At 31.7% G+C, this 12,856-nt stretch overlaps 1 protein-coding gene across 1 annotated transcript; it reads right to left on the bottom strand.

Moving 5' to 3' along the window:
- Positions 1-1,126: 1,126 nt before the first annotated feature.
- GPS1 (geranyl diphosphate synthase 1) lies at positions 1,127-11,934 on the bottom strand. The gene is made up of 12 exons (XM_028065699.2): positions 11,628-11,934; positions 10,344-10,433; positions 8,433-8,513; positions 8,239-8,310; positions 7,148-7,282; positions 4,463-4,549; positions 4,255-4,326; positions 4,036-4,121; positions 3,670-3,802; positions 2,963-3,052; positions 2,074-2,172; positions 1,127-1,636 (listed from the first exon to the last, which is right to left on the bottom strand). Exons 1-12 carry the CDS (start codon positions 11,760-11,762, stop codon positions 1,457-1,459), a joined length of 1,260 nt encoding a protein of 419 aa, XP_027921500.1. The 5' UTR covers positions 11,763-11,934; the 3' UTR covers positions 1,127-1,456.
- Positions 11,935-12,856: the final 922 nt, after the last annotated feature.

Raw genomic sequence — 12,856 nt, 5'->3', positions numbered from 1 at the left:
AGTTTGTATAGTTAATGGTGAAAATAAACCAGACCTTGTCAAATAGGGTTAAAGATTTTAAAAATATGTTTGAGCAGATGATACAGTCTTTGAAATATTTGAGAAACTATTAAATACTAGATTTTAAACCTCGTCAGATATATTTTATTTATATGTATTTTTTTTGTTTTTAATATATCTATAATATATATATATATATATGATACATAAATAAAATTACCTTTTTTAAATATTTTGGAGTATATTAAATATAATTACACTAAATCAGAATCAAACATAACAATTTGGGTTCTAAAGAGTCAACTTGACTCACACGGATTGAGTTAAAAAAATTCAGCTCAAACTGACTTACTTTTTGGTGAGTCAAAAATTTTATAATCCGATCCGAACTAATATATTGACTCATTTATGAATATATATTTTTATATATTTATTTCATTACAATAAAAGTTAATTAACTCAAATTATTTTATAATAGAATCAAAATATTGACCTCATTCTTAAAAAGTTATTATAAAGATAATAATTAAGATTAAAGTATCATCTTATATAACTTGGTAAACAAATAAACGAAACACTCAAATTATTGAAAAACATACCTATATTTAAAAATATCTTATATAATTATAAGTAATAAATAATTATAATAAAAAATAAAAAATTATAAAAAAAATTAATAGTGTATTGGTGGGTTCGGAGTCGAGTGTTGACCTACACCTTAAACCTACGTAAATATTAATTGGTTTAACTTTATTAAACAGTGCATGTCAGAAAAATATGCTGCCTAAAATTTATAAGCAAGTTGCAAATATTTATGTCACAAAAGAAAGTGATTTAACATGGAAAAAAGAATTTTATGATTTTATTTTTCTTGCACTTTTAGACGATTTATATTTAATTTTTCTTTGTATAACTTGTCGATAAAGTTCCTCTTCCACTGGATTATTCCATTATTTTTTTTGGATAAAATAATATCTCCCACCATACCGAAACCCTAGACTTTGTTTAAAAAACTCAAGTGTCAAACCACTTGTGAAACTCGGTATTTCATATGTAATTCTTGAGTATTTTGAACTGCATTGAAAAATCCTTTTTTCATGCTGTTCAATTGATTATGATCATACAATTTACAAGACGATTTTAATAAATTTATGAATAATAAGTCTATACAGTTGTTCCATGCTCCAAATAGAAGCAGCAGCAAGGTAAAGTTGTAAGAAAATGAGGGAGGTAAAGTGGCAAAACTTACCCAAGGTCATTATTGTGATACAAACAAAAGGGACGATAATTTAATCTAAACAATCAAGAAAAACTAACAGCGCCATTAATCCTAGAAACACCTTATTTCCCCCACACTTTGGGCTGAGGGGAACAATTACCAAGATTTTTGAATTACCAAGATCTTTTTTTCCTTTAACTACCCAGAAAAAAATGGGGGGAGGGGAAAGTTTTGCGTTCACTTTGTTCGTGTAATGACTCTGTGAGTTAGATCTATTAGGGCTTTCCTTGATTTTCTTACTTCCTCGTCGTCACTGTCAGGTAAGGAATCAATTGCTGCTGCTGCAAGGTTAGCATGCTGCACGGCTAGCTCCCTTGTTCTCTGTATACCTCGGCTCTTCCCTAGATAGTCCAAAGCCTACAAAACCAAAATTGCAAATGCAAAAATATGTCAACTGCGTAATATTAAGCTAGTCTGATGTGGATTTTGGGCACCACGAGTTTGGTTTGGAGGATAGATGAAAAGGGTTTAATTCAATCATTGTTGTAGGTTACCGTGAAGGATCCTGATATTGCATTCCTGAACTTTGAAGGTAACTATGGTACGAGAACTAAAACACACAGTAATTATAGATTTTGTTGACCTTAATAAAAGCAGGGAAAATAAACCTCACTATCAGAGAGGCCATCAATGATCATCAAACTAAAATCGTTGAAATGACAAAACCAACTGCAATCACTTAAATGGCAGATTCACGGAAGTTATCTGATCTAAACATGGTTATTTCTTTTGTTTAGAGGCACAAGAAGTAATTATGTAGAATAAACGCAGCCAAGAAACATAATTTAACTTACAAGCTCAATATTGGCAGGGTTTTCAAAGCCCTCGTTAACAATTAGACGCAACTGTGGGAACTCCTCCATCGCAAACAATATGGGAGCTGTAACAATTCCCTGCATTAATTTTTTGGACACCTAGTCATTCAGCAGGTAAAACAAAAGACAACAGGACTCAAGAAAAATAAAAGGCAAAGCAAGCCATATAGTAATAATAAAAAATATTTTCTTCTATATGGCACCCAACCAAATAGGTTTGTTAGCATAAAATTCAATATCAGTGTAAAAATAAATTTCTGTATGCTGTCAAAACAGGATCAAGAAATAAGCACAATAAATAACACATGTTAACAGATATTAAATGAAATGTTTCAAGTCATATAATTTTTTGCTTAAATGCCCTTTTTAATCCCCTCAAGCATTCCTCTGTGTGTGCTTTCCGACAGTTGAAAGTATGCAAATTGGATCCTTCAAGTATTGTGATTACATGAATTTGATCCCTCCATCAGCCTTCCATTAAACTTTTTCCAGATTTTGTTGACCTTTTGCTAGATGTATATGCTAACATGACTTAATTACATTAACGGTTTCTCACGATTGCAATACCAAAGAGACAAAAAATGCAAGTCACAATAGCCTGTGTCAAGCAACACATCAATTGTCACGTCAACAATTTTTTTTTAATATTTAATGGAAGACAGATAGAGGAACAAAATCATACTTTTACGATACTCGAACGCTCTAATTCATGCATTAGGAAACCAAGGAATAAAAATTGCACTATTGCCATATCCGAAGTGAAATTAAGCCTACTTTTTTCTTTTACCTCATTTAGTGAGATTTTTTTAAACATGAATAAAATTCAAAAGTGGATGAAATTTAAAATAGCAATAAATTGTGAAATTACATGTTGAATGTCCGATAAAGAACCCTTTCCAAGGGATGCAGAGGTGCCAGTAAAATCAAGAACATCATCAATCAATTGAAATGCCAAACCCTGCAAAACAGTGCACAGGGAAATAAGTTTCCAGTAAATCATAAGCCGCAACATATGCATAACATGTACAGACAAGAACATAGATATCAACCAAATGTTGCCAGATAAAATGGTGGATAAGCGTTTGGCACAAGAAATTAAAATAAAAAAGTTTGCAATCTATGTTTAATCTTTAAAATATAACATTCTTAGGAATGAAAATGTGTTTAGCTGATTCCAACAAAATTGCTTCCAACAGGAGATATGGGAATCTAACTTTTTTTCGAGTTAAAAAACAGTTTCATTGCAGTAAAAATAACACAATACAATACTCTGATCAGATAACTCAATACATTAAATAACTTTTAGGGCAAAAACAGGATGCTACTCTTTGATTACCAAGACTCCTATGTTTATGTGTATATTAAGAATATTCATGACCAACTGAACATATTTTAGTCATTCTTAGGAATCATAATTCCCAGTGGCATGAAAAAAATTTACCAGTACCAGACGTTTCTGTAGTTCCATTTATTTTATCATGCAAAGCCTTCAACTATAAATAATTAAACAAACTATTTACTATGTAAAGTATCATACTTCAAAGTATAAATCCATGAAAAATTGAATATACAAACCAGATTTTTTCCATACTCAAAAGCAAGAATTGCAACTTCTGTTGTTTGCCCTGCAAGGATGGCTATTGCCTTGCAACTATTTGATATTAAAGATGCAGTCTTGTAGTAGGTCTTTTGCATATAATACTCCATGCTGAAAACATTAACAATTATAAGAAACCATTCTAACCATACATTGGTGCCTTACATGCCCACATTCTAACGAATTGAGACTGATCTATAATACATGTTTGGGTAAAGGAAAATCGTTGAATTCTTATAAAGAAAACATTAACTACTGATAGGATATAAGAATCTACAAAACTAAGGTTAACCTTCCAGCAAAGAAAATGCATACATACATGACAGAAAAGGACTCGAGCATACCTACACTGTTCATCAGATGTTGTAGTCATTTGCATGGTCTCCCCGGTGACAAGATGCTCTACGACTTTTGCCAATAAAGATACAACCTACAGGGATGCAATCCTTATCATAGGCAGATGGCAGAAAAACAATTGTGTGCCCCCCCATCAAGGAAACTAGATACATCACACATCTTTACAGTTTTGAATGCATACACAGCATATCACCCATTTAACTTACCTCAGTGTTTTTCAAAGAGGCAAGAGCAACGCAAGCCCGAGAAAGAAGAAAATCTCCAGCCAATACTGCCAACTGCATAGAAAAAGAAAAATAAAATCAAGCAACCTACGCCCACCACTTGACAGTATGTGTATAGAAAATATAACCAAACAATACTGCACCAATGGCATATAATATGCTGGCAAATGGGACACAACTTTATATATACCTTATTGCCCATTACAAAATTCAAGGAACCAATACCACGTCTGGTATCAGCATCATCCAATACATCATCGTGAAGAAGACTGGCCACCTGTGATGACATCATGCCAACATTATTTTGTAATAATGACAAAAAAATATTCTTACAGCAGTATAAAGAGGGACTTTAATCACACACCCACCACTTGGGGATATTTATACACGACTCATTCCTAGGACTAAACATTTGAGAGGCATAAAGTTTTCAGATTTGGACATCTACAGATGACCCAAAATAAGACTGAATACGCTAATAAACTCAACCTAACTCAGCCTCAAAAGCTAACTCAAGAGGAGAAGATTGTATAGTCATTGTAACAGGTACTTTGTCTGATGCTAAAATGATATATCTTAAAAAGAATAATAACAATAATGATAACCTTAATTGACAGAACACGTCAAAAATTGTATTTAATATCACACCTGCATGAATCTCATTTTCATATACAGAATTTTTCAGTTTGTTAACATGACTAAAACATAAACATTAAGTAGCTATCACTTGAGCGACCAAGTACAGATTACAAAATTAATATAATTAGAATAAGTTGGAAGATATTAATATCACAAAGCTGGAGTGGTATAAAAAAATATCTCTCTGCTTCAGAAGAATCTTTCTCATATGCGCAAGAGCAGGGAAACACAACTTTCGTCAAAAATTTATTTCCAAAAATCTGAAAGGTCATGCACAGTGGCTACAAGGGTTTATCAAAATGATATTTTTCAAACAAATAAAAGGAAAACTAAACTAGAAAGCACAAACGAATAAAAAGGAAATACAGAGAGCAAAGGCAAAATTTGCAACAGAGTTGTTTAGTCTTTTTGCTTGTCTGAAATGGATATTCCCTTTCCATAGAAACAACAACTAAGCCTTACCTCTTTGAACAAAAAATGAAAAAAAAAAAAAAACCTAAGCTTTGTCTCACAAGATGGGTAAGCTTTATCATAACAAATTTTCAATAAATACATTTAACGCAAGATTTTTTAACAGTTTCTCGTGGAGTTTTCATCAGTCTTCCTCCATTGGCCTTCTTACTGGAGCATCTATTTGTCTTCTCCTGTCATGGCCAAGCCACTCTAAGCAAATTTCTCTAATGTTCTCCTCAACATGTACCATTCCAACCTTATTCCAGATTCATTCATTCTTCACTTTTCTCTTATCATATGATTCACTCACTAATCTTCTACCACAACCATAATCACAAATAGATAGAGACCATAAACACAATCATGAGCTTTCTTCAGAGTTATGACAAGTAAAAGCCCTTTCTTCCAATTCTGACTACCAGTTAATAAACTGAGTAGTTCAGGTTATTCTTTTTCCCCTAAGAAATTTTTATCATACAATCAAGAGCTCGAGAGAGAGACGCATAAAATGTCAACAGCAAGTCTACCAGAGAATAACAATGGTCATAAAATAATAAATTACAATACTGTATAGAAAAAAATAAATGGAGAGCCAGATCAGCCAGTCTGACCAGGAATTGTTCTGCCAACCCCAAAAAATTGGCTCATTTAACAGAACCCATTGAACTGATGAAATATATAAAATATTGGTTTGAATCAGTATTTTAAATTTTAATTTATCTATTGATTTAATTTAAAACATTTTTACGATAAATAAAATGTGTTTTTTATTATATAAAACATAAAACTTATACATTTATATTAATTCACAATTTTGTATCATGATTGCTATAATTCTATATTATTTCGTTACTTAAAAGATTAATTTAATATATAACACTTTGACCACGGTTAAACCAATAAACTGTGAAGCAGTGCTTTGCTTTCACTAGTTAAAACCCGTGTGTTTATTAAACATTACAGGAGAAAACAACACATCTTTTAGCCAGTGTCAACATTGCTTGAAAAGAATCAACAAAATTAGACTAAAAGACAGAAACAGAATTTTAATTTAATCAACAAAATATTGCTTTCAAACAGTATTTTAAATTTTAATTTAATCTAAAACATTTTTACAATAAATAAAACGTGTTTTTTATTATATAAAACATAAAACTTATACATTTATATTAATTCACAATTTTATATCATGATTGCTATAATTCTATATTATTTCGTTACTTAAAAGATTAATTAAATATATACCAGTTTGACCATGGTTAAACCAATAAACTGTGAAGCAGTGCTTTGTTTTCACTAGTTAAAACCCGTGTGTTTATTAAACATTACAGGAGAAAACAACACATCTTTTAGCCAATGTCAACATTGCTTAAAAAGAATCAACAAAATTAGACTAAAAGACAGAAGCAGAATAAGCAGTGCATCAAAGATGGAAATAACAAAAAATGTAAAGCAATATTGCAATAATCTCTTTTCACACATTCATCTCTGAACTTCTTTTGTGAAGTTATTGGCAGTCAAGAACATATCCTTAATCTAAGTCTGAACATCATATACCTAAATCAGGGCCACGCCCTAAAATTTAATTTATATATATTCTAAAACTAATATTATCAGTAGTATCAGAGAAGCATTGTTTTATTTAACATGGATACAAAGCTAGAAGGGTTTTAAAAGTTTCTACACTGGAAAAAGCTCTTATACTTCCAATAGAGAAACTGTTAAAAGCAATGCTAATTTGTATAAAAAACAGACACTGCGATAAAATTTCTGAAGGACTTACATGAATCATCTCTGTTATTTCAGCTATCCGTTGTTGTCTTAAACGTACATCAGTTGTTAAGTCACCTCCTAGCTCAATAGGAGCAGCTGCTTCATTTATTGGTAGATTTAATGCTGTTGCCATTAACAATAAAACCTGCAGAAACATCAAATCATCAACCTGAATTCAGAATGTGAATGAACGAAACAAGATTAACAATAAACAAAACAATACAGGAGAACAAAGACAAAATAATAAAATAGACATTTTATCACCTTATAACTATTATATGCACACTCACAAGGAAAAAAAGATGGAGAAACAGACACCATAGTCATCAGAGTTAATTAGCACCATGAAGTGAAAAATTAAGAATGATAGGAAGGCCTCCTGATCCAGACATCAGAAAAAGTAAAAATATGCTTAAACAAAAGTTGCACCTATTGTTAAAAATATCATTGTCCCTGACATAGCCCAAACTACTAAGGGCACCTCGTATTTTCCAATGTCCATTTTTGGAAGAGCTTATTTACAGCTTGTTTAGACTTATTACATAAGCACCACTTCAATTGTTTAAGAGAACATACGAAATAGTTTATGATGTGTCCATAAGCTGTTTTAGCATATTTCATTTAGCTTAAGATAACTTGTCAAAACAGCTTAAAGTCTTACAACACAAACAATCTAACCTTTTTTTGTTCTTTGATTATAAAATCGACTTGAATACTTTTGATTGATAAGAATTTATTCAATAATCACGTAAGCAAGATATTTACCCAAACACATCCTTAAAGTCAACTGTCAATAATCCTGTTTCACAGAATTGGGTGAATCTGAGCTCACGATAGAACAGAGGAAATGAGTCAGTAAGTATGGATGTGTAAGCTTGTTTGTACTAGTTTTAAAGGGGCAACTTGAAGTCGAGTGATTGTAAGAAAATTCACAACTTTCCAAGCATAAGTTAATGCTAGTTTAGGTCCCGCTATAACGATAATTGATATGCAAATATTAAACCCAACAAAAATAATTGCTGCACAAGCAGAGAAGATCTGCAGCAAACATTGATGCAAAAGAATACAGGAACATCTACAGAGCATGGAGAATATGCTTACTGTAGGGCGAAATCGTTTTCCTTCCACTCCCATTTTGAAGAAGTATTCAGCAGCGGTGGCAAGCTTAGGAACCTGATACATAATAAACAATTTTCACCATGATTTATGTCTGATTTCTAGGCAGCAATTGACCCAGGACTTAGCCTTTTGATTCAATGCATACACTAGAAAGTAAATGAAGGACAATTTGATACCTCAGCAGCTACCATTGCTCGGAGTTTGTTACCAAGAAGTGACAATTCATCAGCAACCAGTGAAAATGGATCATGTTCATCCTGAGAGCAACACATGTATCATAATGGAAAATTAAGTATAGACAGATAATTGAAAAATACATACAAGAGTCTTCGATAAATCTTCCAATTTTTATTACGGATGTGTTTGGTTGTATTTTCGTCTTTTATCTTTTAAAAAGTATTTTATATAAAAATTTTCAAAAACTATTATTTTTAGTGAGTAGCATAGGAAGATGTGAAAGATATTCTGTTTTTATTTAAAAAATAGTAAAAATAAAAAACTGAAAATAGAAAACCAAAACAACTAAAAGACAATGTTTTTTATATGTAGCGTTGAAACAGGCTTCAAAACTACTACTATCAAACACGATTATTTTTCTCAAAAAAATATTAAAAATAGAGAAACAAGAAGCCCTAAATCTATCAGTATTTGTTCAAAACAAAAAGGTTTAAATTGTTCCTGAGAACAGATAGGGAACAGCACAATGGATAAATAATGAAATTTGTATTACTTATAGTCATGGTTGTTAATCACATTCTATTGCATTTTACAACCCTGGGATGCTACCCATTTTCAGATAAGGAGGAACCAAATTACATTGCTACAAGTTAACCAGACTATTATACATTGAATAACTTTTTCTTAGAAAATATTACCTCAATCTGCTATTAATTGTAAAGCCTTATTATATAGATCACACTCTTTCATTACAGCCCTGGAATGCTACCCATTTTCAGATAAGAAGAAACCAAATTACACCACTACAAGATAACTCAACCATTACATCATTCAATAACTTTTTATCAGAAAATATTATCCCAAAATATACTATTAATTGATAGTCTTATTAAATAGATCATACCTTCAAATTTTACATTTATTTCCATTGATAAACATCAAAATCAATATACCTTTAACATGTTAAGTGAGAACTCTTTGATCACAAACTTATAGTTTTTAATTTTAATAAAATTTGACAAGAACATCCAAGTTGCTATATATTTATAGTTCAACAGTTCAATTAGTAAAATCACATTTTGTATGAAGTTGTTGATAACTTCACTGTAACTTACATTGTATCTAAAATTTCACAATAGCGTTCATCCTACTATTCGAGTCTTGGAATCAGCCACTGCACACTAAATTCCATGATTGATAACTATGCTTATAATGCCCTTGCTTTTTTCCTTTGAATAAATATACATGTGACCACACTCGTAAACGCACCAACATGATTAGGGAAACTCTTTGTAATCTGGTTTTTAGTAAGAGAATATAATAAAATTTAGAAAAAAGAAAATGTTCAATTACATTTTCTGTCGCTGAAGTATTGCAATTGTATGATTTTGGTATCCTAAGTTTCAATTGTACCAACAAGTCCCTCAAGTTTCAAGTCCCTCCATCCCAATTCCATCCAATATTTAAGTCATTGATTTGCTTAGAATGAAAAGATATTCCTTTTGTTGTTCGTTGTTGTTATAAAAACTATAATGTACCCACAAAGCATCATTAATATAACAACTAATTCAATACAATCATAAGATGATTTTAGGGTTCAAATATTCTGTGTTCTTAAGCATATACATTGTATTTACTCTGTCATGACATGTTAGTTTGCCACATCAGTAAATCTGTTAAATATTGGATGGAATAGGAATGGAGGGACCTGGTAGTAGATGGGAGAGAACTTGAGAGACTCAATTGGTGTTTTTGAAAACTAGCAGAACAAAATTCTACAATATCTTCAAGGAACTATAATGCAACTAGGCCATATAAAAACAGCATAACTAATTGAAGCAGTAAGAAATGGGAATTCTAATCAATGAACAGAAAAATGAGAAGTTACCTAGAAAGAACACAGAACTAACCTCAACTACGGAGCTGCTTTGTTGATGGATCAGATATCTACAACTATGCAATGCTGGTAGGCGATTTGAAAAATTTAAACTTCTCATAACCTGCATCACACCATAATCATTTGCAAGTAAAATTAAGTGTTGCAAGACGTTTTCCTTCAGATAAAAGAAGACAATGTTATGAGAACGATATAAGATAAAAAGATGATATTATGGTGATGAAAGAAGACTAATTAACAGGAAGAGGATAAGAAGTTTTCTTTAGGTAAATTGATACAAAAATGAACCAACGAAAGAAGCTAAATACAACTGCAATTCAGTGCCTGATTGGATACTAAAGGAGAAAACTTCTCCTTTCCTGAATAGTCTCTAGGAAATAGCGCAAAACATAATTTGACGTTAGAGAGTCCGAAATGAAGTTGCTAATAAGTTGAGCAACTTGAGGATACCATTGATCGAACGTTTGAATAACATTATTATAGAAGTTCATTACATAACAACTACAACCAAGGTCACTTAAAAAAAAGAAGTTAAAATGAGGATTTGTGAAAGAGGAACAATAGAATGAAATCTACTGAAAATAAATTAAGAACTCAAGTTCTACCTTTAGAATAAAAAATAATGAGTATTCTTAAATCCTATGTAACAACAAGGGGCCGCCAAAAGAGATTTCAGAACCCAAATTTTCCAATGCTCTTAACCAATCAGACCTAAAGCACTGATACAATAGAGCTCTCTTGTACCTCCAAATCTACTAAAGAGACTCCTCTCTACCGGGCACAGATATCCATTATTTGTAAATTACATTATATGATATGAACATACTGTTAATGCAAAACATAAACTTCCTGTACAAGTATGGAAGCTAAGTGACCACAAAATAGCTTACCCATTCACAATTCACCACAACAGATTCTACTTCCTCAAAATGTTAAATCATAGCAGCGACAACAATCACCACACTATAAGTTCTTCACTTTTGATTTGCAACAAGACAATTCTAAATTTGAGCTCCCAAGACCAGGAAGCGTTACTAAAACTCAGAACCAAACACAACTTCTACCGGTATAACTCCAAACAGTTAGTAGGCACATCGTTGATGTTTACCAATAGAATTCAGAAAGCAGTGATCCCGCATGCCGCATTGCCGAAACGAGATTCCAATTAAAAGAAAAGGGGCGAAAGAAGAAGCAAGAAAGTTCGAGACTTGAAATCGGACTACAGGAAATGAGGATCCCAAAACGCGCATGTTAAGTGAAACAACACAAAGCAAAGAGGTATAATAAAACAGAAAACCTGATGAGTAGAGTCTCCACGCGAATGAAAGTTATGCGGGGTAAGAAACCGGTGGTTGTGGTCCCCAATGGACAGAAACCGCCGACATGAGTTGAAGCTTCCTCTGAGGTTTTTCGGTATCCGAGAAAATAGCATCGTATACAACGAAGAAGGCTTGCGACGGACAGGGAGTGAGAGAGGATGAGGGCAAAGACTTTAAGGCGGCTAAGGAAAAAATGAAATTAGGAATTGGGAGCCGTCGAAAGTGAAGTAAACAAAACTCTTTTGCCAAAGAAGGAAACAACTACCGAGTTTACAATGTGGTGACGACGGCGAAACACAGCCATATATATGAATTAAAATTAATCCTAATTTTTCCAATATTCTTGCTCACTAATTATTTTATTTTATTTTTATAATTGACTGAAAAGTGTTATTTAGGCCTGATACAGCGAGTTGCGTGCAATTTTGGGACATGCACCCACCCCAAAGGGTTAATTTCATGTCCACTTTTATTCTTCAACTAGTTTCATCAAAAGGTCACAAATAAACAAAAACTAAGTTTAATTGTCATCTAGTATATGTCTTTGTCCATTTCTCATGCTCGATGTATCAAACTTTTGTTTCTTAATTCACCTTAGATGCATAAGAAATTCTTGCTGATATGCATTTTATGAAATTTAGATAAAGTTTAATATTATTATAATAATAGTTTATGATTGAATGGTCGTGTATTTTTTTAACTGGTTTACACTATTTATACACTTAAGATGGGAAATAATATAAATTTGGTAAATATTTAAGTGAGTTTTATAAAGAAAAAAATGAGATCGTGATTTCAAAGAAAAACCTGACTTTTCTTTTTTATATTTCAGCATAACAGGAGTTCATTTGAAAAGAATATTTTATACTATCCACTCGTCTCTTGTCACTTAGGAGTAGACTGTTAGAAATTTTTCAAATATATAATATGTGATATAGTATGAGATATTCACATAATCAATTATTTTTATGAACGTGGTTTATTTGTCGATCAAAATATAATTGTTGTATAACTTTTTATATTGTAATCTCATCTAATGGACAATAATTCATTATGGCAACTAGCAACTATTATATGATGGTCAAAGACTCTATACATTTTAGGTCATCAAATCTGCTCTCCTTTACGGTATATTATGTCATCAAAGTGTCAGAGAGTACATTTTTGGAACCAAAAAACATATTAAAGGATTTTCATGATAGTAACA

The sequence above is a fragment of the Vigna unguiculata genome, chromosome 3 (genome assembly GCF_037176805.1).
Source record: "Vigna unguiculata cultivar grain cowpea cultivar isolate G323 ecotype 2 chromosome 3, ASM3717680v1, whole genome shotgun sequence".
NCBI lineage: Eukaryota > Viridiplantae > Streptophyta > Magnoliopsida > Fabales > Fabaceae > Vigna > Vigna unguiculata.
The sequence above is the reverse complement of the archived record's forward strand: the minus strand, read 5'-3'. Positions and strand labels throughout refer to the sequence as shown.